Below are 25,455 nucleotides of genomic sequence, written 5' to 3'. Positions count from 1 at the left end.
CAGACAGACAACACACAGCCGGCAGCAAGCCTGAGCACCGACCTAGCTGCGGCTGCCCACGACCCTGGGAGTGAGCCCGCGGCACCCAGCCCACTCGGCCCACGCCGAGAATCAGGGACCATGAAGTTTTGGTGTTTGTCATGCAGCAAAGACTGCTACAGCCTTGTCACCGGAAGAGAGAAGTTTCCTCCTCTCACTTGGAGCAAATTTTCCTAAGTCGTGATAATTAACACTACCTGCCCAACAGGACAAACTCCAAATTGCAAAAACCTCACCCAGGGAGCTTCACGTCTTGCTCAGTAAAATCCAGTGTGGAGGGCACCTGGGTAGCTCCGTAGTTGATCATCTCCCTTTGGCTCAGGGCGTGATCCCGGGGTCCTGGGATCGAGTCCCGCATCAGGCTCCCCGCAGGAAGCCTGCTTCTCCCTCTGCCTATGTCTCTGCCTCTCTCTGTGTGTCTCTCATGAATAAATAAATAAAATCTTAAAAAAAACCAGTGTGAATCTGTCAGTCCTCCTCTATCTCATAGCTAAGGCTCCTAGATAAAGGAACCAGGGCCTCAAGGTGGCTGTGTTAGGGCTGAGAGGGGTGGAGGGTCCCCAGGTGTCCAAGGCCCCAGCCCAGAAGGGATCTCCCGCAGAGGGCACTCCTGCACACACTCCATTGGTCAGAACTACTCCTGTGACTGTACAGGAGGGCCGAGCAGGTAGGGGAGGACCTGGAATATTTGATGACGCCCACTTTAGCCTTGAAGAACCTACCACAGATGTAATTAGTTTCTTCAATTGTGTGGTTACCTGTTCAACGTCTGTGCTCAGCTATTGGACTGAGACCTTGAGCAGAGGCATCACGTCTGTGTCCATCTGGCACGATGCCCAGCCCGCAGCCGTCATTCATAAAAGGGGTAGAATTGCTAAAATGAGTAAATAATTGGGCAGGCCACAATATTATCTTTTGTGTTTAGGTCCCAGTTATACAGAAAACCACCAATTAAATCTCCTATAGTCCCTCACTTGCAGTAATATGTATTACATTTAATATTGTAAAACTTTTATGATGATCATTATATGAATATAAAGAGAACATGAAAGGTCCCACTAATTGCATCAGAGATGTGGCCACAGGCATTACTTGGTCGAGAGTGGATTTTGCATTTTTATGTGCCAGTTTTCATTTTTTTAAATATTTTATTTATTATTTATTGATTTATTTACAAGCGCAAGCAGAGTGAGTGGCAGAGGGAGAGGGAGAAACAGATTCCTTGCTGGGCAGGGAACCCAATTCGGGGCTCCATCCCAGGACCCTGGGATCATAACCTGAGCCAAAGGCAGCAACTTATCAGACTGAGCCACCCAGGTGCCCCTTATGTGCCAGTTTTCATGAGGCAGCCTCTGAGCAGCCCTATCAAAAGTCCCCACTTCAAGGCAAAACCAGGTGAGTCTTTTTCTCTGTTGTGTGGTCTTGGATGAGCCTTCTCTCTAAACCACATTTTTCTTACCTGTAAAATGACAACTGCATTCATAGGGTTAGTGTGAGAATTAAATGTGTTCCTCTGTGTAATGTAGATAAAAGGTTGGCACAGTACCTGCCACTTGGCACCCCCATTTTTAAGATTTTATTTATTTATTCATGAGAGAAACAGAGAGAGAGAGAAAGGCAGAGACACAGGCAGAGGGAGAAGCAGGCTCCATGCAGAGAGCCCGACATGGGACTCGATCCCGGGTCTCCAGGATCACACCCTGGGCTGAAGGTGGTGCTAAACCGCTGAGCCACCTGGGCTACCCGGCACCCCCATTTTATATGAGTTTGTCTCCCTTCCCTGTACTCTGCTGGTACTGGGGAGGACACTCAGCTTGTGAGGAATGGGACCTGTTAATTTGTGTGGTTCCAACTGTCTGTTGGAAGCTGAGAGGGAAAAGAAGAAAACTTGAGGCCCTATCCCCGGCAATCTTGGGTGCACAGAGAGAAGGCTGACTTGTCCCTGTCTATCAGTTAGCTTTTGCTGTGTAACAAAACACCCCAAAACTCACTGGCTTAAAACAAGATCACTTTACTTAGCTCATGGTCCTGTGTCAAGTCTTCTGGTTGTGGCCAGCCTGACTGATCTGTGCATTTGCAGACTGGTGGCTGGATGGTCTAGCATGGTCTCCCTCATGTGTCTGCAGCCAGCAGGCTATTGATCAGGACACTTCAGTTCTTCTTGGGCTTTCTACCACTGCCTCCTCCCAGAATTTGACTTTGCTCAGGTGACTGCCCCTTCCACATGGAGCATGAGCCTCAGGAGGGCCACACCCACCTGCGGCTGGAGGGTTGGCATGGCTAATTAGGGTTTCGGTTACTTGCAGCCAAAAAGGACCCTAACAGAAACAGTACTGCCTCCAGAAGGAACAGAGGGAGCACGCAAGACCCCCCGGGCTGCAGGGAATCTGTTCTCGAGAACTACTCAGCGGAGGTGGAGACATAAGCCTCTGGCCTCACCACGGGGCAGGGAAAACTAAGAAGAGATGGGGAGGAGAGACTAGAAGAAATGTCCAAGAGACATTAAAATATCTCGTAATTCCTTTATTAGGCACAAGGTAAAAATATATTCTTATGGCAAAAAAAAACCTATAGTGTTGATCCAAAACCCAGAATAGAGCTTGGGACTTTCCAGGAGGTCAGGGGGAAGACCCTGCCTCCTCTGTCCCCCAACTCTGGTGCTCAGGCTAGAGGTGGAGAGCCATGGAGCCTCCTCCCAAATCACTCCTTGAGTTAGATGAGGACCAGCCTCATAGTTTGAACTGGTGAGCTGCCAGCCTGAATCCTTGGCTTGGGCCTGAACAGAGAAGACAGAGCTGCTGGGAGCACGATTCCTAGACCTGGGCTCTGGAGAACTGACCTGAGTTGCAAGGGGGAGGCCTGGAGCCTTTGGCACAGGGATTGTGAGAGGGACCATCCCAGGTCAGAAGTCATGACCTGGGATGCATGGAAAAGTGTTGTGAACTCTGTGAGTAGTTTTCTCTTCCGTTCACTGTGTTCTCAGTACCTAGAACACAATTTGGCACCCAATGAGCTCCCTAGAAGGGGTTTGTCAAATGCAGAAGCCTGTGTATACGGGTGTGAGGAACCACACAGGTGTGCATGTAGCACACTCCACACATGCTTCTTCCTTTCTTCCTTCTAGAAGGCACTAAGGTTTGGCTCAGTGCAAAAAACAAAAAAAGGCAGGAGAGAGCTTGGAGATACCCCAAACTCGGTCCACTGTTTGCGGCCGAGAGTCTAGGCCTACCTAGCCATATAGACCCGCTTCTCCTTCTCCCTCCTCTTCCTCGGCCTCCTCTAACCCGGGCCCTTCGGGGACCACCTGGTCAGCCTCCCAGAGGTGGGATCGGGGTGGAGCTGAAGGGATCGGGTCCTCTCGCAGCCAAGGGTGCAGCAGGATGCCCGCGGCTGTGAGCCGCTCAGCTGGCTCCCGTCGGAGGAGGCAGCGGACCAGGCAGCGCGCAGGAGCCGAGAGGCCCTCAGGTAGGGCAAAGGCACCCCGGCGGATCTTGCCAAAGAGCAGGGCAGGCTCTGAGTCCTGGAAGGGGTAGTGGCCCGCCAGCATGGTGAAGAGCGCCACGCCCAGGCTCCAGACATCGGCGGCCTTGCCCGAGTACGAGGCCCTGGAGCTGAGGATCTCAGGCCCCACGTAGGCTGGGCACGCATGCTTGTCCCACAGGGAGTCGTCGGGCCCGGTCAGCACACAGGCGTCCTCCAGGTTCTCCAGCACCAGCTTTGTCCTGTGGCAGGTGGAGACAGAGGGGTCAGCTCTCATGGGGACTCCCATGCCGCCACCCCTCACTATCACCCCCTTTAAAAAATATATTTTATTTATTTATTCATGAGAGACACAGAGAGAGGCGGAGACACAGGCAGAGGGAGAAGCAGGCTCCCCGCGGGGAACCTGATGCAGGACTCGATCCCGGGACCCTGAGATCACGGCCTGAGCCGAAGGCAGGTGCTCAACCCGGGTGTCCCCACACTATCACCCTTAATGACACCCAGTTTCTGAGAGCTGGCTGGCATTTGGCAGAATTGAGTGGTTGATTAATCACAATTTACCCGGGATCCCTGGGTGGCACAGCGGTTTGGCGCCTGCCTTGGCCCAGGGCGTGATCCTGGAGACCCAGGATCGAATCCCACGTCGGGCTCCCAGTGCATGGAGCCTGCTTCTCCTTCTGCCTGTGTCTCTGCCTCTCTCTCTCTCTCTCTGTGACTATCATAAATAAAAAAATAAAAAAAATTTAAAAATCACATTTTACCCATTTTACCAGGCTCAGAGGTATTAAGTCATTTCTCAAGGCCACAGAGCAATTCAGTTTGAACTAGGACTCTGAAAGGAGCCCATTTCCAATAGTCCCTTGGGGAGGGGGCCGAGGGGGCCAAGAACACTAAGCCTCTCCTTAACCAGAGGCAAACAGGATCCAAGCAGGTAATAAAGTGAGAGAAATAGAAGTGGAGACCATGCCAAACACCTCAACACAAACCCTGCCTGAAAGGGCACGGCTCACAACATTACAGTGGATATTATGGCGTGTCCCCTGGGTACCTGACCCAGAGCCAAACTCATTACCTGGTGTATCTCATTTCGTCCTCACAGTCCGTCTCACAGCCCCAGCTCTCACCTACTAAGCGCCATGGCTGTGAACCTCTCACCGTTCCCAAGGTGGCCCCACGTTCCCAGTTTTCCCCAAGAGAAGCCAGAAATCAGATTTTAATGAAAAATCCCACTTTTCAAACGTTGGCAGCCAATTTCAATCAAAAACAAATGAACAGGGCAGCCAAGGTGGCTCAGCGGTTTAGCGCCACCTACAGCCCAAGGCGTGATCCTGGGGACTTGGGATCGGGTCCTGGGTGGGGGGCTCCCTGCATGGAGCCTGCTTCTCCCTCTGCCTGTATTTCTGCCTCTCTTGCTCTCTCTCATGAATAAATGAATATAATCTTTAAAAAAACCCACCAACAACAAATGAACATGTAAATGAGGCAAAAAAAAAAGTGTGTGTAACCCATTTGCAACTTCCACTTTAAACAATTTCCACAGAGCACTCTGGGTTACTTTAATAATAAACATTGTTACCAATGCCACTTTTTAAAAAATTACCACTGCTATTAAGATTATTCTATGGCACCATTTCCTGGGTGTCCACTGGCATTTCACAAACATTGACCAATCCCGTGAATCATAGCTCTAGGTGGTGCTTGGCCCATTTTACAGATGAAAAAAATCAAGGCTCAGGCAGGTGAAGCCATTGTTCAAGACCAAAGAGCAGATAAAAATGTAGAACCAAGATTCAAAGCCAGGTCTGACTCCACCAGCCCTCTTCTATAAACAGTGCTTCCCAAACTATTGCCTTAAAAAGACAAAGAAGCACTTTTTCACCTTGGCAGGCCTGTGGGTGATGAAACTTGCCCTAAGTTCAAAATTATTTGAAGCTGTGTATTAGCTTAAAAATCATACAAAATTTACATTCTACTTCTTACTAAAGGATGTTCCTTATAGAATAAAATGTAGAAGGAAACAGAAAATCACCCTTAGGCAAGCATTACAGTAGTAACTGCTACAGGCAAGGTGGATGCCCTGTAAATCCGTGGGTAAGTTTGAGGAGAAACAGTATTTATACTCATGGCCTCGAAGTACCTGCCCAAGGTATGTATGTGTGTATGTATGTATTTTTAAAAATTTTTAAAAAGATTTTATTTATTTTGACAGAGAGAGAGACCACAAGCAGGGGGAGTAGCAGGCAGAGGGAGAGGGAGAAGCAGTCTCCCCGCTGAACAGGCAGCCAGATGTGGGGCTTAATCCTAGGACTCTGTGATCATGACCAGAGCCTAAGGCAGATGCTTAACTGACTGAGCCACTCAGGCGCCCCAAAAGGTTAAGTACTTTTTATTTATTTATTAAAGATTTTATTTGTTTATTCATGAAAGCCAGAGAGAGAGAGAGGCAGAGACATAGGCAGAGGGAGAAGCAGGCCCCATTGCAGGGAGTCCAATGTGGGACTCGATCCCGGGATGGGGTGATCACGTTCTGAGCCAAAGGCAGATGCTCAACCACTGAGCCACCCAAACGTCCCAATACCTTTTAATTACAAAGGATAGGGACACCTGGGTGGCTCGGCGGTTGAGTGCCTGCCTTTGGCTCAGGGCGTGGTCCTGGGATCAGGGATCGAGTCCCACATCAGGTTCCTGCATGGAGCCTGCTTCTTCCTCTGCCTGTCTCTGCCTTTCTCTCTCTCTGTGTGTCTCTCATTGAATAAATAAATAAAATCTTTTAAAATTTTAAATATTAAATATTTAATTGATTAATTAATTTTATTTATTTATTAAAATTAATTGGAATTAATTAATTTAATTAATATTAAAATATTAAATGATCAATGACTCGATCCAGGGTCTCCAAGATCATGCCCTGGGCTGAAGGAGGCACTAAACCACTGAGCCACCCAGGCTGCCCAAATAAAATCTTTTTATTTTTTTTTATTTTTATTTTTTAATTTTTATTTATTTATGATAGTCACAGAGAGAGAGAGAGAGAGAGAGAGAGAGAGAGAGAGGGGCAGAGACACAGGCAGAGGGAGAAGCAGGCTCCATGCACCGGGAGCCCGACGCGGGATTCGATCCCGGGTCTCCAGGATCACGCCCTGGGCCAAAGGCAGGCGCCAAACCGCTGCGCCACCCAGGGATCCCCCAAATAAAATCTTTTTAAAAAAATTACAAAGGGTAAATTAGGAATGTTACAGTAGAGAAACATGGCAGAAACCACCTTAACCAAATGACTGAGGTTAACATCGCAGTACTATGTATCACCACGTGTCTCCTGACAAGGCGTGCTGAGAGGGGCCTATCACTCTTGTAGTACTCTTCTTTTTTTTTTTTTTTTTTTAAGATTTTATTTATTTGAGAGAGAGCGCACATGTGAGCGGGGGCAGGGAGAGGGACAGAATCTCAAGCAGACTCAGCCCTGAGCACAGAGCCCCACATAGGGCTCCATGCAGGACTCGATCTCATGACCCTGAGATCATGACCTGAGCTGAAACCAAGAGTCGGATGCTTAACCAACTGTGCCACCCAGGTGCCCCAATTTCTTAGTTTTGATAGTTGTTCTGTGGCTATGTGAGAAGGTAACATTAAGGGAAGCAGGTGAAGGAGATATGGAAACTCTTTGCACTATTTTTGAAACTTTTCTGCAAGTCTGAAAGTATTTCAAAAAGTTTAAAATGTACAATGGGGGGTGGTGCCTGGCTGGCTCAGTTGGAAGAGCATGTGACTCTTGATCCCGAGGTCATAAGTTTGAGCCTGATATTGGGGGTAGAGATTACTTAAAAAAAAAATCCATTAAAAAAATGTGCAATGGGGTTGCCCTCCTTCCCCCACACAAAAAATCTTGATATGCAACCCATGCTCCTGATGGACATTCATGTGGACCTGACAGGCTAGCTGTGCTCCCTGACGCCCCCTGCACACCCCCAGGGTGTGGGGGAGGGGAAAGAACACCAGTCCTCCTTCTGCTCTCTCCCTCCAAAAATTCTGATTCTGTTTCACAGAAAAAGTTCCCAGGTGAGGAACCTTAGGGCCTGTGGTGGCTTGTTGTCTGTGACCATGACATCCTGAAAACATCTTGACAATGCAGCCCTTGCCCTTACCAATGGGGAAACAGGTCCAGAGACCCTAGGTCACCCAGAGTCAGCCGGTAAGTCCAGCCAGGCCTCCCACTTCTTAGGGTGGATCAGGACCTCTCTGGAGTCACATCTGGGCTCTGCTATTTATTTAGCTGTGGAATCTTGGGTGTTGCTTGATGCTCTGGGCCTGTTTCCTCACCTGTCCTATGGGAACAATAATAGTGCCTCCCTTATATTTGTAAGGATCCTGGCAGAGTCAGACACTGTAGCCAAGCTCTTCATCACTGTCAGCTACTATGACTGTCACAAAGGCCATGCTCCAGCCCGGGGGCTTTCATTAGGCGGGAGCCAACCTGTCCCTGGGTACCAGGCAGAGGTGCTAGTCCCGGCTTCTCCGTTCTGTGTGTATCTAAGTCACTTTGCCTTCGTGGGCCTCAGTTTCCCCATCATGGCCCATCTCCTCAGGATGTCTGTGATGAGGGTCTCTGGGACCACACTCACCTCTGCTGGTCGGTGAAGACAAAGCGCCGCAGCTTGAGATCGCGCAGGACCAGCCGGTGCTGGTGGCAGTGCGCCAGGGCCGCGGCCATCTGGCGGAAGAGCGCGGCGGCTTCGGGCTCCGGGAGGCGGCGGCGGCGGCGCACCAGGCTGTGCATGTCCCCGTGGGGCCGCGGGAAAAAGGTGTAGAGGTGGCGGGGACCCGCCACGACGTCGGCGGGCCGGGCCACGTGTCCTTGCAGGGGCAGTCGAGTGTAGGGCTCCAGCACGGCCAGGGCCTCGCCGACCGGGTACACCTGTGGGCGGGGCACGGCGTGAGCGCAGGTGCTGCCAGGTGACAGGTGACAGGTGGAGGCCGGGCTGGCCTGGGAACCAGTCGCAGCCAACGGCTTAGGCCCTACTGCGTGCGGGGCCCTCCAGCCCCAGCCACTCCACCCCAACCGGGCTGAGAGGCCAGGCAGCCAGGGAGTGGCAGGCTGACACCCAACTCCATGCTCCATTGTCTGCGCTCTCCCCTGCAACCTTATATGGCCTTAAACTTCAGAAAACTGGGAAATAGTAGGCAACCCAAAGGAAATAACCCCCAAGGCCGGGGCAATCCAGGAGAGCAGAGAGTGCACAAGTCACTTTATCACGGTCCTCACAGCTCCCATTCTCTGGGATTCACTGCCTGCCCGCCCTCTCATTCACTGTACACCCAGGCACTGCACGGCGGCCTGGGCCAGTGCCAGGGATCCAACCGGACTGCCAGCCATGGTCCCTGCCCTCCTGATGTCCAGAGTCCCATACAGGAGATAAGAAACAGGCCAAAGACTAAATATTCACAAATTCTGATAAGCGGGATCCCTGCGTGGCGCAGCGGTTTGGCGCCTGCCCTTGGCCCAGGGCGCGATCCTGGAGACCCGGGATCGAATCCCACGTCGGGCTTCCGGTGAATGGAGCCTGCTTCTCCCTCTGCCTGTGTCTCTGCCTCTCTCTCTCTGTGACTATCATAAATAAATAAAAAATTAAAAAAAAAAACAAATTCTGATAAGCATTGCAAAGGAAGCAAGAAGGATGATGGAATAGAGAATATGTTGAAAGGGGCATGCACATATTTGAAAAGGTGTGGTCTAGGGGATCCCTGGGTGGCTCAGCGGTTTAGCGCCTGCCTTCCGCCCACAGCGTAATCCTGAAGTCCTGAGATCGAGTCCCACATCAGGCTCCCTGCATGGAGCCTGCTTCTCTGCCTCTCTCTCTCTGTATCTCTCATGAATAAATAAATTAAATCTTAAAAAAAAAAAAAAAGAAAAGAAAAGAAAAAAAAAAGGTGTGGTCTAAAAGGGATTCTGGGGAAGTGACCTAAATGATGCCATGGGATAAGCTTTCCAGGTGGGAGACCTGGGTAGTGCAAAGACCCTGAAGCAAAAAAGAGCTTGAGCTGCTCTAGAAGACCAGCCCAAGATCATTTCAGCTAGAGTAGGGTAAAGGTGGGAAGAGGGGCAGTGGTGAGTAGGGTGAGGTTGTTGGAAAAGGTGCTAGAGCCTTTATGGACATCAGATAGAAAACTCGTCACAGCCCCTGAAAGGTGTGTTCTGTTTTACTGGTGGTGAAACTGATGTTGAGAGGACGGTCCTTTGTTGGAAGCCATACAGGGGATCAGAGGCTGAGCTGGGATACTCAGTTTGTCTGTTTTTAAATCCTTCCCATGTTATTCTGGCTATGCCACACAGAAAACAAATAAATAAGGCATATACATCTTTAATACATGAAAAAAAATGTAAGCATGTCTTAAAAAAACCAAATAGTTGGGTGGCATGGGAAAAAGAATCCAAAATATAGAGACTACTTTCCTTTTTTTTTTAATAATAAATTTATTTTTTATTGGTCAGAGACTACTTTCTTTTTAAGTCAAGGCAAGCACATTCCTGCTCTGTATATTTGCCCTTGCCCGTCCTGCTTCCTGAGTGCTCTTCCCTAGGTACCCAGGGGGCTGGCTCCCCCAGCTCACACAAGTCACTGCTCAAATGTCACCTCCTTGGAGAGTTCTTCCTGCACTAAAATCACCTGCTTTCCCACGGTCCCTGTCCCCCTCTCTCCCAGCTCCTAGCTTTCTCTCCAAAGCACTTTTGGCCACCTGGCACAGGATCACCCTTCCTTTGTGCAATATTTTACTTATTCCTGTGATTACTGTCCATGTCCTCCACTAGCACATCAGCTCGATGAGAGCAGAACTCTATTTTGGAACCACGGCATGGTGGATGGCACATAGAGTGCTCAATGAAGGTTCGTTGAATGAATGAATGGGTGGTAATTTACAGACAGGATAATGATCCTTCTACACACTGATCAGAAAAGGTGATGTGGAAATGGCAGGTCAGCCCCACAGCTCACACTAGCATGGGGCCAAGCACATCCCAGATCTCCCTAAATGTTTCTGAATAACTGGGGCTATGAGAAAGCATGGTGCTTCTGGTTTGAGCCTGCTTTGGTCATGCCATTCAGCACGATGCCTCTCCCAATAGGAACAGAAGAAAACCTGTAATGTTGCAGGGGTTCCTTAGAGCACTTGGGGCAGAGCCCTGGGGACCTGCATCAGGCAGCCCAGAGCCCAGGTAAAGCTGATGGCTGGACCGTACGTCTGCCTCTATCACCTTGCCCACTGCAACCCCCATCCAGCAGGAACCAGCTGCCACTGCTCCCTAGGTGGAAGCTTAGGTCTACTTCCTTCTCTGCCATTCCCAAGGGGACCCAGGCCTCCTCCTTCCCTTCCCTAGTGTACCTGGGTCTTCTGTATCTTCCTTGCCCTGCCCACCAGAAGCCAGGCTGTCCTGCTTGTGTCTGAAACACATGCCCTAGCACGGGGCCACAGCCCTGAGCTGTCTCACCTCTGACACCCCCTGGCTCAGGGACCACAGTTTTCTGAGCCTCAGAGTCCTCTAGCTACAAAATGGGCCTAATAATAGTAACTACCATAGAGCCCGTGTGAAGATGAGAAGAGATTATGAACACTAAACCATCAACATAGTATCTGGTGCACAGTAAATACCTGGTTTTTTTTGTTGTTTTTTTGTTTTTTTGTTTTTTTGTTTTTTTTTAGTAAATACCTGTTATTATAGTTCTTTGCCTCTGTCTTTTTAGGCTATGACCTGCCAACGTCCTATGGGCCTGACCCTGCCCATCTCCTGATTTCTGACAGGAACCCTGGACTTTGCCCTAGGAGCCAAGCCCGATACTAAGTGATTTGGTGCTTGGCTCTCCCCTCTTGACCTCAGTCTTTCCATCTGCCAGATGGTCACAGGGTAGGCCCAATGACCTCCAGGGTCCCAGGCATTCTGATGTCTACTCCACCTCACCTTTACCTAGTGTGAATATCTCCAGGGGCTCCCCACAGCCCAGTGTGAGCTCCTCTCTCATGCTTTCACAACCAGTGGCTGCCGGCCCTCATCTCCTGCCCCTCTCTGCTCTGGCCATGGTGAAGTCCTTTGAATCCTCTGATGCCCCATACTCTCGCTCCTCCAGGCTGCCTCCCCTGCCCGGACCTCCATTCCCCTACTTCTCCCTGGCTAACTCCTGCTCATCCTTTTCTAACATCCCCCTTGAATACATTGGAGGCTCCTGCTCTGTGATCCCCTGGCCCCTAAGCACCACCCCTGGGGCATGTGTCATACTCTAGGGCCTAAGCTCCTCCAGGGCTGGTAATGTTGGGTTTACCTCTCTGGTCTCAGCCTAGCCCAGGGCCTGGCAGAGAGCTGGGGGCTCACTGGCTGCTTCCTCAATAAACACAGGAACAAAGTAACTTACGGACCCCTCGGCCCTGACAATCCTCTGGAGCCACGGTCCATTCCAGGCCGTTGGGATACTAGGAGAGAGCGACCGCAGGGGACTTACCTTGCAGGTGTACTCAGTGCCTGTGGGGCAGTGCAAGGCCCGGTAGGCACGGCCACCTTCCTCGGGCTCCAGGAGGATGTAGGGCCCAAGCCGGGAGGCAGTGGTCACGGGGAGGGCCCGGGCCGGAGCAGGTGGAGGGCTCAGGGGTGGCGGGCAGGGGGGCAGCTTGGACTGGGGCCCACTTCCAGCTGGTTTCCGGGTGGGACACTCAGTGTCTAGCTCATTATCCAACTTGAACCGTTTTCTCCTGGAGGGGGCACCCGCAGCAGCAGCCAGGGGGGTGGCTCGCATCTACAAAAAAGGGGAAAAAGCACTGAAGGGAAGCTGTTTGGTGGCCCTACTCTTCCCTCGCTGTCATGGGGGTGACTTGGCAGTGTGCATTAAACCAACAAATGCACTCCTTGACTGAGTTTCCCAGGTCTGGGAATTTATCCTCCAACTAAAATGCTCACCAAAAAAATTAAACACCCAAATTAGGCTGTTCAGGAGAGTCTTATATCTTATAGCAAAAGGTGGGAAACACCCCCAAGCAGTAGGGGACTGGTTAAATATGGTATAGCCACATGACAGACTACTATACAGCTCTGGAAGGGGACAGGAAGCTCTGTACACACCCGTGTACACTGTAATGATGCAGGCATAGTCACCCCGGGGCCCACGTGATACAAACAACTGAACATCCATCATTAGGGAACTGGTTAAATAAATTACATGTTTCATCCGTTATATGAAACAACTGTACCATTTAAGATTGAGAAAACTTTTATTTATTTATTTAATAATCTTTATACTCAACATGGGGCTCGAACTCATGACCCCAAGATCAAGTCACGTGCTCCTCCAACTGAGCCAGCTAGGCACTCCAAAATTGAGACAACTCTTCGGGAGCACCTCTCTGGCTCGAGCATAGGATTCTTGATCCCAGGGCGGGGAGTTCAAGCCCCATGCTGGGTATACTTAAAAAAAGAGAGAAAAAGAAAAACTCTTTATGTGCTAACTGGAAAGATCTCCTAAGTGAACTGTTAAATGAAAACAAAAACAACAAAAAAGAAGAAACAAAGTGGAGAGATGGACTTAGTGGTAGTGAGAGGGAAGAAGAGCGACTTTGCACTCCAGCAAAGTGTCACACAAAAGCAGGCCCGGTGGCTTGGCGGCTTAGCGGTTTGGCGCCACCTTCAGTCCAGGTTGTGATCCTAGAGGCCGGGGATCAAGTCCCTGTATGGAGCCTGTGTCTCTCTGTCTCTCTCTTTTCCTCTCTCTGTTTCTAATGAATAAATAAAATCTTAAAAAAAAAAAAAGTGTCACACAGTGCAAGGAGCTAGGACCTGTGACTGGGAGGGAGGGAGAGAGGGATGATGAATGAATGACATATGTACTGAATGTATATATAAATGTAAGCTCTAGAATGAATATATTGTCCAAAGAACAAAGCAAACTGCTAAACAATATACCTGGAGATGATCTTATTCTTGTAAAAAAAAAAAAAACCACCAGCATTAAAAAAAAATCTTCATATTTGCATATATGTAGATATGTAAATGTACAGGACAAATTCTGGAATGACCCAGACTAAACTGGTCACAGTAGCTCCTGGCCTTCTGGGAGGACTCCAACAGAGGAAGGGATTTGGTGGGGAGGCAAGGGAATTTTCAGTTTCAGTAGTTTAAAATAAAGATTCTGCATTAATTTATTGCTGAGTATTTCAAAAAGAGTGTATTTTTTTTTCAAATGTGAATTTTACTATTGCCTGATGGCCCAAGAGTGATCAGAATCACAGATCAATGTGCAGAGTTAGTCCATAGACAGCTAGGTTTCACCATCAGGTAAGAAGTAAGGCAAGCAGGGGAGGCCTCTCAAAGGCCCCAATTCATTGAACTACGGCGGAAGCCATCAGCAGGGCAGCTGTATAACTGTGTATGCGGTGGATGGAGGAGACTGCAATGGCAGTCAGGGCAGAGAAGTTCTCTCTAGGACCCATCTGCCTACCCATTCAGGATCCAGATGAGGGACAAGGAGCCCAGGTATAAGACATTAGCAGGATATAGACTTCAGCCCAGTTAAAGACTTTCCCAAAGGTCGGGGGCAGAAAACATCTCTCAGAGACCATTCTCAAACTGAGGGCCACATACTCCCAAAAGCATGGGATGCCTTGGGAAGGACACTCCACATTGAGTGAAAGGCCATAATCCCAATGTGTAAGAATGAAACAGCAGGTGGCTGTAGTCAGATATTCTTGTAGTCAGATATTCCTAATCCTGGCTCAGACTTTTCCCAGCTGGGTAGCTCTGGGCAAGTCCTGCAGTCTTCCCCAGCCTCAGTGCCCTCATCTGTAAAGAGGGAGCAGGATGCAAAGTCCATATGATTTTTTGCGATGATGAAATAAAAGCACAAATAATTTAGTGACCCTGTTGCAGGGTGGGTGTCAGTAAATGATCACCACTGTCAGCCCATTTCTACTACTATTCATAGCGGGAGGTCCTTCAGTGCTCTCCTTGGGACTGTGGCTGGGGCGGCTCTCCTGTGGCCACATCAGCACACCAGGCTGCTTGGCCATATCCATGCCTCAGAGGTGGGTGGGGCTTGGGATAAGCTCCATGGGGCAGGTGGAGTTACTGTAACTGAGCAAGGGACTTTGCAGACCACACTGCAGGACTAGAATCTCCACTGTAGGATGGAGCAGCCCCCAATATCTACCTCTTGCTGTTCCCTGACACCTCTAGGGGAACCAGGGCAGGTCATACCAAGCACACACTCACAGAACCCAGAGCAGACAGGTGTACACACACCTCTCAAACGCACAGGTTGTCCAAGCCAGCCAGCTGAGACACCACATTAAGGGCAGAGGGGAGCATACACATCGTTAAGTGACACGCATCTCGTCCTCTCTGGACAAGCGTGCAGGCACACACACACTCGCCGCGCACGGCGGACAGCAGTAAGGTCACAGGCAAGGTCTGACACGTGCCCCATCCCCCCATGGGCCCTCGCCCCGCCCTCCCCAGCCCGGCTCCTCCCGTGGGAGCGGAAGCGGCGGGCAGCGGGTGTCCTGAGGCCGAGGATTCAGCGGAAACGGAGCGGCGAGAGGCGGAGAGGCCGGCCCCAGGGCTGCGAGAAGGGGCGGACCTGGGCCCCAGCCCCTCACCCCCGGGGTCCGCAGGGGCGAACCGCACACGCGCGCAGTACAACCCGCAACCCGCGGCCGCAGCGCCAGGTGCGCACCTGCAGCCGACGCTCCGTGCGCTCTGGGGTCCCGCACCCGCGCGCGGCGTCCTCGCTCCACTCGCCCTGCACCCACCCCCAGGACACCCCAGCGCGGCCCCAGCGTGTCCCCCGCCCGGCGGACACCTGCCACCAGGTGCGCAGCCCTCCCCACCGTCCGCACCGTCCGCCGAGACACATTCCCCAACCCCGCAGGCTCACTCTACAGTGACACAGGCCCTGCAGAGTCCCCAGCGACGCCCACGGGCCCCTCACACACGCCTTCCCCCGCCCCACACTCACCTTTCGGGGCGACACTCCCACATCTCCGCCCCGCCACCCTCAGCCCCCGGGAGACCGCCGCCGCCACCTTCGCAGGTGCGCCCCTCCCGCCCGCCCGCTCCCGGCCCCTCTCGGGCCCCACTGGGTACCTCTACCGGGCGTGCGGCGGGGTCCGGGGTCGCCCGGGCTCTCCCACGTGGCCGGGGGCCCGCTGCGACGCGACTGAGCTCGGGACCCCGGCCCCCGGCAGCCGGACACGTGCGGAGCCGCCCGCGCTTCCGCTGCGAGTGTCTCCCGGCGCCCGCGACGGCCCCGGCCCCGGCCCGGGTGATGCAAACCTGGGCTAATCGGCCGCCGCCTGATGCGCTCAGGCCGGGGATTGCACCATCCCCGGGAGCCCCGCCCCCGCGCGCCCCGCCCCGCCCCTCTCGCCTCACCCGGCCTCCAGGGGTGCCTGGGCTCCGCCTCCTCCCCCACCGGCCGCGCGCAGACCACCCCCCACTGCCTCTCCCTATCACTTTGGAAAGAGCTTTTCTGAGCCTCAGTTTACCCGTATGTGAAATGAGGGAGAACATCCTTCCATCTCAGGATGCAGAGGAGAAAAAGAGCAAACTGTGACAGTTCCCGGGTGCTTTCCTGTTTATAAAGAACCTTCCCACCTTTGCTTGATTAACCTTTAGGAGGACCCTGGGCAGGCAGGAAGCTCTGCTCCCCCCATCCTACAGTGAGGCCCAGCGCTGGGAAAGCAGCCCTGGAGCTTTGCAAAGACTGCAGACTTAGGAGCTGACTCCGGACTCAGAAGAACTAGTGTGGTCCCTTGGGGAGAAGACCTGAGCTGGGGCAGGCCTCACAAGGTTCTTTGGAGAGAGGCGGTGCAGCCTCATGGTTAAGAGCCAGTGCCCTAGAACCAGCCTGCCTAAGAGTGCACCCCTAGCTTTCCACAGATGCACTGTGCAACCTCAGGAAAGCTACTTCAAACCCTGTTGGAGCTGAAGTTCCTCCTCTGTAAAATGGGTTTATAGGAGTATTCACTTCATAAGGTTTTCACTGGGAGAAAATGCTTAGAACTATGTGGTAGGCACGTCCTAAGTGCTCAATGAATAGAATGAGGCTCAGAGGGGAAGGCACCCATAACAGGATTTGCACCCTAAGCCAAGGAGGCGCTGGGGCCACTTACTGTTTGGCAAGCTAAATCCTTGTGCAGCCCCAAAGTCCAGCACCTTTCTTGGAAATCCCTTTTAGGTCTTGATGTCTGAATGTACCAGTGTAAAAAAATACTCCTCCAGGCAGAGACTGGATGAATGGTGGGTGGAGTTACCTTTGTTTCTCAGGTTCCAGAACCCCAGGGATCAGCTCACCTGTGTCTAAGGACCTTCAGGGTGCACCAGGTTGTTCTGGGATCTCATTTAACCCTGGAGACTCCCCTGCCAGGGAGGGACTAATGAAATCATTTTCTATGCCAGGACACCTAGAGTCAACTGGAAAATCCCACAGCGGTAAGGGACAAAGAAAGGTGGAGTTGGTTATTTTTTGAGCTTCTCTATGAAGCCAGCACTGTACCGGGTTTGCTCATACATTCATAACTTTGTTCATGCTGTGTCAGACCCTGTTCTAAATGCTGGGGACTCTAAATGCAGTGACAAGATTAGTCCATCCCTGCCCTCACAGATTTTTTTTTTAAGATTTTATTTATTTACTCATGAGAGACACACACACACACACACAGAGAGAGAGAGAGAGAGAGAGAGAGAGAGAGGCAGAGACATAGGCAGGGGGAGAGACAGACTCCTCACAGGGAGTCTGATGCAGGACCAGATTTGGGACCCCGGGATCAAGCTCTGAGCTGAAGGCAGAGCCTCAACCACTGAACCACCCAAGCATCCCTTAACCCTCACAGATTTTATAAATCAGTGGGAAGACAGACCATTATGAAGAAAACAAAACAAATAACCCAGATCACTTAAAATTGATGTCATGTAGTTTCTTGAATAAAGAAATAGGACAGGTTTGAATAGGATAGATTTGCCCTCTCTCAGATATGATTGAGGAGTGTCTGTTTTCATGAGGGTTCATCAGAAAGGTGATGTTTAAACTTAAATCTTAAGGAGAGATGAGTGAAAGTGCAAAGATCTGAGGGGACAGAGAAAAAGTAAGTGCAAAGTCCCTGAGGCACTTAAGGAACAATGAGATAGGCAACTATGACCTCTGTTCTACAGATGAGTGAATGGAAGGGGCTTACCCAAAAACACCCAGCTTGTAGTATGAAGCAGATCTGAGATTTGTTGGGGCAGCTAACTCCAGCAGCTGCACTGTCCAGGGACATTTTACAACCTTTGCAACCCAGCAGCCTTCACCCAGACAAGTGGATATGACTTCTGGAAGGAACTGCACGCACCCAGGGCAGGGCCCTCCAGATTTGGGAGGGGCATTGTTGCAGCTGAGGATGTCAAATCCCAGTTCTCTAGACCAACAGAACATAAAATATAAGCTGCACATGTAGCTTCAAATTTTCTAGTCATGGGATCCCTGGGTGGCGCAGTGGTTTGGCGCCTGCCTTTGGCCCAGGGCGCGATCCTGGAGACCCGGGATTGAATCTCATATCGGGCTCCCGGTGCATGGAGTCTGCTTCTCCCTCTGCCTGTGTCTCTGCCTCTTTCTCTCTCTCTGTGTGACTATCATAAATAAATAATAAAATAAAACAAAATAAAATAAAATAAATAAAAAATAAACGATTTTAAAAAAACAAATTTTCTAGTCATGCATTAAAGAAAAACAAAAAAAATTAATTTTTTAAAGATTTCTTTATTTGAAAAAGAGAATGCATGCACGCATGAGGCGGGAGGGGGAGAGAGAGAGAGGGAGAGAGAAAAATCTCAAGCAGACTTCTCCACTAAGCCTGGAGCCCAACAGGGGGCTCCTATCTCATGACCCTGAGATCATGACCTGATCTGAAATCAAGAGTCGGACACTCAACTGACTGAGCTACCAGGCACCAGCAGGTGAAATTAATTTTAATAATATATTCTATCTAATCCAAAATATCTAACATATTATCACTTCAACAAATAACAAAAAATTGTTAATGAGAGGATTTAATTTTTTTCAAACTAATGTATTCAAAATCTGGTATTTTATACTTAGTTTGTAAAGAAATCAGCATGGGAGCTAAACTGTCTACGCTTAAAGTGAAATGTTGTTCTATCAAAACAATTAAATTGTGTTTAATGGATAAAATATTTTACCTGCTTAAAAATTCAAGCTCAATCGCATGAAAAAATTCAGTTTCCAGTCATACTAGCCATATTTTAAATGCTCCATAGCTTCACGTATTAAATGGTTACTAAATCGAGTAGCACAACCCTAGACCAAGAATTCCTGGCATGTGATCCAGGATGTATAGCACAGAAGTGAAAAGCCTGTTGGGTTTACAGCATAGATGCTAAATAGCCTTGAGCCTCGATTTATGCATCCATAAAATGGGATTAATTATACCCTTCCTTGCACTTTAGTCCTAAGGATTAAATGCATTAAGGCATCCTTGAGGGCAGCCCCGGTGGCGCAGCGGTTTAGTGCCGCTTGCAGCTCAGGGCACGTTCCTGGAGGCGCGGGATCGAGTCCCACGTCGGGCTGCCTGCATGGGGCCTGCTTCTCCCTCTGCCTATGTCTCTGCCTCTCTCTCTCTCTCTCTCTCTCTCTCTCTCTGCGTGTGTGACTATCATAAATAAATAAATAAATAAATAAATAAATAAATAAATAAATAAATAACTTAAAAAAAAAGCCATCAGTCCTGTGAGATGGTCGGCAAGTCACCTCCCCTTTGGGAGCCCTACTGTTCTTCCCTGTAAAATAGGAAGAGAGAGTTGGATTAGGTCAGTGTTTTCCTAAATATAAAATGTACACCCATGGTAGGATGCCAGGTGGTTTGAAGGTCTCAAGACTATTAAATAATATTGAATCAGATCCTATTCCTCCAATTACTAGTAAGAAAATCTCATTTAATAGCTTCTTGTCTTTTTTTCAAAAGATTATTTATTATTTGAGAGAGAGGTGGGCCAGGAGGAGGGAGGAAAGGCAGAGGGAGAGGGAGAGAGCTCTAAGAAAACTCTTCAGCGAACCCAGAGCCTGACACAGGACTAGACCTCACAACTCTGAGGTCAGAACCCGGAGATCACCACCCGAGCTGAAACCAAGGGGTGCTTAATGATTGTGCCACTCAGGTACCCTAGCTTCTATGTCTTTAACACCTCACTTGATAAGGAGGAGAGAGCAGACTCAGCCCAGTGCCTTCAACAAGAGATAGGATTTAGCTAGAATCTAAGAATCTTGTTTGCTCTCATTGTATTCAATGACTTGACTCCCCACTGAACAGCGGGGCTTGATTCCAAGACAAGGGGATCATGACCTGAGCTGAAGGCAGATGCTTAAACACTAAGCCACCTAGGTGCCCCAAATTTCCCTAATTTTTTTTTAAATTTTTTATTTTTATTTATGATAGGCACACAGTGAGAGAGAGAGAGGCAGAGACACAGGCAGAGGGAGAAGCAGGCTCCATGCACCAGGAGCCCGACGTGGGATTCGATCCGGGTCTCCAGGATTGCGCCCTGGGCCAAAGGCAGGCGCCAAACCGCTGCGCCACCCAGGGATCCCAATTTCCCTAATTTTTTAAAAAAAGATTTTATTTATTTATTTATTTGTTTGTTTGTTTGTTATTTATTTATTTATTTATGAGAGACACAGAGAGACAGAGAGAGAGGCAGAGACACAGGCAGAGGGAGAAGCAGGCTCCATGCAGGGAGCCCGACGTGGGACTCGATCCCGAGACTCCAGGATCAGGCCCTGAGCCAAAGGCAGGCGCCAAACCGCTGAGCCACCCAGGGATCCCCAAATTTCCCTAATTTAAAAAAAATGAACTGATTGAGGGATCCCTGGGTGGCTCAGTGTTTTAACTCCTGCCTTCAGCCCAGGGTGTGATCCTGGAGACCCGGGATCGAGTCCCACGTCGGGTTCCCTGCATGGAGCCTGCTTCTCCCTCTGCCTGTGTCTCTGCCTCTCTCTCTCTGTCTCTCTGTGTCTCTCATAAATAAATAAATAAAAATCTTTTTTTAAAAAATGAGCTGATTGAAAGAAAAACACTACAGAACTAATAGGACAATTGGGTAAACAGATTTGGGCCAATGGATCTGGGAATGATAGTGGGTGATTCAAGAGTTACAGCCCTTGGCTCCGGCTCCTCTTGGGGAGCCCTTATTAGGCAACTGGGCACCTCCTTCTTCTCTGGGGCCTTCCAAGAGCTTTGCAGAAATCCTTCATCATCTGAATCTGGCTCAGGCTGGGCCCCAGGAGAGACAGGAAGGCCAGTGTCTGGGGACAATATAGCCCAGGGGTGGCCCAGTGGCAGTTGCAGCCTTGCTGGGTGACCCAGCTCTGTCCTCTGAGTGTGGGAATGTGATTCTTTGCCCATGGATGGAGCATGGCCCTGTGTGGGTGCTTCCCTTACTTCATCATACTGCATCCTCAAACTTCCCCAAGTCCCTGTTCTCATGCTTGGAGGCAGATGAGGGAACAGGCTCGGACAATGGCATCACTGGCTTAAGGAGTAAATGGGGACAGTGAGATTAGGAACCAGGCAGTCTGGCTCAAAGTCCAGGTGGTCTTTGTCTACTGCTCTGTGCCACCTCCTTGGCCTGTACCAGTTGTCTGACCCCGGGGTGGGGTGTGTGTGTGTCACTTAGCTAGTCTGAGACCCAGAACCCTGGAGTAAATGGAGGGTTAACTGAGTTAATACAAAGTGCTCAGAGGAGTTCCTGGCATAGGATAAGCACTTGATGGTAAGTGGCTGACCGTTTCCACAAAGCTGAGTGTGTCACCGCTCCACCCCTTCCCACTGCAACATGCACCCTTGCTTGCTGAGAGGGTGGAGAGGTAGGGGCACATTTCCTGGGCATCCCCCATGTGGCAGGCTGGGCCGTGTCCTTTTCAGTTGCTTTCAACTGCAACCCTGACCAGTGAATTAAAGAGTGAATTTAGGCTCTTTCTCAACAAGTAAAAAAACCAGATGTCAGAGAGAAGTAACCTGCCCAGAATCACACAGCAAGCCAGAGGGCTTTGAACCCAGGTCTGTGTGGTTCCAAAGCCCATGTCATTGGCTGTTTCAGAATCCTCCACTAGATGGATTGGAAGTTCCTGGGGAAGTCCCACGCCCTCCTCAAGGATGAGGGGTCCTCTCCCCAGCCTGTGGCGGGAGGACCCAGGGACCACTGGAGGAGAGCTGATTTCAGTTCTCACCTTGCTTTGCTGGCTCACAACTGGGTGACCTTGGGCAGCCACCAGTCCTCATAATTACTGGTTTGTGTGTGTTGAAGGTGGGGCTCTGCAAGCTTCCAGGGATTCTGATTCTCTCCCTTGCCTTCCCCCTGGGAGGAGGAGGAAGCCCTAGATCGGCCTGCTCCAATAATGGAGCTGTTGCTGTGTCATTGGATCCCTGCTCTGCCTGCCTGTCTGTCAGCCTGGCTCCTGCTGCTCCCAAAGCCATCAGGGCCCCGGAAGGAGAGGGATTATGTGTGTTTGATTCAGGCCACTGCCCAGCCCTTCTGTTTCTGGGAAAAGCTTGAGGAGTGGGGTGAAGAGTAGGAGGGGGTACTGAGGTGTTCAGCCAGCAGCGAGTTGCATCAGAAAGCCTTACGCAAGGTGCCCTCTTGAGTCAGGCACAGAGTCCTGCCCCAGAGCCCCTACCCCCACTCTGGTCCCCTGGGTGCCAGAACAAGGACTGCTAGGCTTTGTGGGGGACACTGAGCCAGGCCTGGGCCTCAGGGTCTGACCCAGGGAGGGTGAGGGGAAGAAGGAGAGGGTTTGGCACAGGTGCTACTTGTCTGTGTGGATGATGGAACTTTAGGCTAAAAGGGGTCCAGAGCCAACCCACCCACCCTGTCCATCCCTGGAGAAAAAGAAGACTAGACCAGTGCCCTGGACATTGACTGAGCCCTGATCCTTGACTCTGGTCATAGACTGAGCCTTATTCCAGACTTTGGGCTCTTAAGCTGAAAACTTGGACATAACCTGAGCCCCCATCACTGCTCATAGCTGGAGCTAAATCCTGACCCCAGCCCAAACCAAGCACTGCCTTGGTCACTGACTAGGCACCCACCTTTTCCCATTCTGACCCTTGACCTAAATTCCAATTCCAGCTCATGATTAAGTTACAATCCTGCAGACAGACTTGGCTCTAATCCTTTATTCCTGACCCCACCCCCAGAGCGACTCCAACTGGAGCCCTAGGCCTGGTCTCTCAAGGATCGAGAGAGTCGTCCTGAGGCATAGATATCATTGCTTGGCACTTGCTGGTCTCCCTCCTGGCAATCTTACCCTGTCCCGGGTTGCAGATGGCCAAAGGGCTGGATGGAGCTGGAAACCCCATGGAGCTATCCTCAGAGCGGCCCAAGACTATGACTCAGCAGGGTGGGGCAGGACTTGGAGTCAGGCAGGGCCACTGGGGATGGGCTGGGGCAGGTGCGGTGTCAGCACAGGAAGAGAGGACAATCTCCCTGAGGTTAGAGCTACAGGTGGGGTGTGGGGAGAATCCTGCGTCTGGAAATGGATGGTGCATGGGGCCAGCCAGGACCATTGAAGTAAAGCAGCCCAGCCCAAGTCTTGTCTACCTCCATCTACTCATTTATTGTCTTTTTCCATCCCTCATCCATTTCATTCTCTCAGAGCATCCTTTTTTCCCTTCAAAACACACATTATAATTTGGAATTATGTATGTATTTAATTATATGTAATCATATATTAATATTAAATATATTAATTCTATATAATTGCATATATATTACATATCTACATCTGTCTCTCCCATGAAACCATAAGCTCCTTTAGGACAGGCACTTGCTGGTTTGGCTCACCAGTGTATGGTAAATGCTCGGTAAATAGCAGCTGAATGGGTTAAATCCCTCCATCAATATAGTCATCCCTCATCCATCCATCTACTGTTCACTTATAACCCATTCCCCACCACCTACCCCTTAGAAGATGTAGATCTGGTGCCATGGGCCCGAGACTGGCTGAGATGTGGGGGACTGGGTCCTGGGCCACTTGAGCAGGAAGGAACAAGGACAGCCAGCAGAGTGTGGAGTTCCGGATGCCAGATGAAGAGAGAAGGTGTAACAGGGAGCAGAGAGGGGCAAACTTTGGCAAAATCTACTGATCAGTTGATAGATGAAGACCGAGAATTGAGTGTTGAATTTTGAGACAAGATGCCCTTGACAACGGCAGTTTCAGTGGGTGTGGGATTGGGGGAGGGGGTGCAGGTAGAAGTGTGATTGGAGTAGATTTAAGAGAGAAGAGGAATTAGAGACAGTGAGTATAGACCCTCTTTCAAAGACCTTTGCTGCAAAAAAAGGGAGTACAAAAACAACCAAAAAAATAGGCGGTAGCCATGAGGAGGGCTGTAGGATTGAGCAAAGTCCCTGGTCTTAAAGATCCATCCACCCATGAATCTGTTTAGCTGCCTTCTACTGTCTACCTGTCCATCCACATTCACCTTGCATCCGCCTGAATAGCCATTCCTCATTTGTAAGCTAAGAAGTCTATCCTAAATTCCTGTGGTGTACTAACTCCCATGCCAGGCACCAGGGTTGGGGGCTTGTACGGCAAGAAATAGAGACGAACCTGGCACATGGGAGGTACTCAGTTTAGGCAAATCAGATGAATCAAGAAGCAAGGAGCCATTGTGCCTACCCTCTGGCTCTAGCCATTGTGCTTGGTCTACCAGGAGGACATAGAATGCCAGAGCTGGGGGCATTGTTTGGGTGTCGTATAATACGAACCAGAGAGGGAAAGCATTTTGCCCAAGGTCGCATTGTGGGTCAGTGATGGAAGTAGAATTTACACTCAGGCCTTTTGTCTTTTTTTTCTCTTCCAGGATGTTTTGTCCAAGGAGACAAGGAGTTTGCTGAGGGCAAGGAGTATGCAGGAATGTGGCACTTTCAGGAGGATAGATTTTTAAATATTTGTATTTATGCAAATTTTGACTCAAAATTCAAAAGGTACAATGGGTAATACTTGAAGTCTCCCTTTCTTTCCTGTTTCCAGCCCCCTAATTCCTCTTTCTGGGGGCAACCAATTTTCTTACATTTCCTTAAAGACATAGTGATGACTATCATTCACTTCACACACAGGTGAGAGCATATACACAGTCCTTCAGATTGCTTTTTTTCTTCCTACTCAACGATTTGTCTTGGGGATCATTCTACATCCCTTCAAAAAGAACTTCCTGATTTTTTACAGCTTTGTAGTATTCCACTGTAGGGATGTATTGGTGTATTGAAAGCATCCCTTGTCAATGAACACTTCGTTATTTCCAGTCTGACTAGTACAAACAATGCTGCAGTATTTGTACGTGGAGGAATAGAGAGCAACTCTGAGCTAATTTCCTAGAAATAGAATGGCTAAGTCAAAAGTTTGGGCATTTGCACTTTTTTTTTTTTTTAAGCAGGTTCCATGCCCAGCATGGAGCCCAGTGTGGAACTTGAACTCACAACCCTGAGATCAAGCAGGACCTGAGCTAGATCAAGTCAGATGCATAGCCGACTGAGCCACTCAGGAGCCCCTGGGCACCTGCACTTATAAGGGAAATTTCTGGATGGACCATCCATTGAGATTGTGCCAGTTCCTCCTAGCAGAGCCTATGACTGCTTATTTCCCCACAACTTCGACGGAACAGTGCCTTATCAAAGTTTTCCATCTCTACCAATCCGATTCAGAAAAACAGAAGTGCCTTCATGCGGCTTCCGTATGTTTCTCATTCTAACAGATGAGTCTTTTCACATTTTACAGCCACAAAGGCAGATGGGGAAGAGGAAGTTATCAAAGTCAGCCCCTCCCAGGCTACCTCGGTGAGCAGTGAGCACCCTATCTGGGAAGGTGACCCAGCAAAGGTAAGAGGAAGCCAGGTGTTGGCCTGGCAGGGACT

At 50.0% G+C, this 25,455-nt stretch overlaps 1 protein-coding gene across 1 annotated transcript; it reads right to left on the bottom strand.

The window, feature by feature from the left end:
• Positions 1–2,547: 2,547 nt before the first annotated feature.
• TRIB3 (tribbles pseudokinase 3) lies at positions 2,548–15,839 on the bottom strand. The gene is made up of 4 exons (XM_055343624.1): positions 15,638–15,839; positions 12,009–12,299; positions 8,142–8,434; positions 2,548–3,761 (listed from the first exon to the last, which is right to left on the bottom strand). Exons 2-4 carry the CDS (start codon positions 12,297–12,299, stop codon positions 3,269–3,271), a joined length of 1,077 nt encoding a protein of 358 aa, XP_055199599.1. The 5' UTR covers positions 15,638–15,839; the 3' UTR covers positions 2,548–3,268.
• Positions 15,840–25,455: the final 9,616 nt, after the last annotated feature.

This window comes from Nyctereutes procyonoides, unplaced genomic scaffold (assembly GCF_905146905.1).
Source record: "Nyctereutes procyonoides isolate TBG_1078 unplaced genomic scaffold, NYPRO_anot_genome, whole genome shotgun sequence".
Taxonomy (NCBI): Eukaryota; Metazoa; Chordata; class Mammalia; order Carnivora; family Canidae; genus Nyctereutes; species Nyctereutes procyonoides.
The sequence above is the reverse complement of the archived record's forward strand: the minus strand, read 5'-3'. Positions and strand labels throughout refer to the sequence as shown.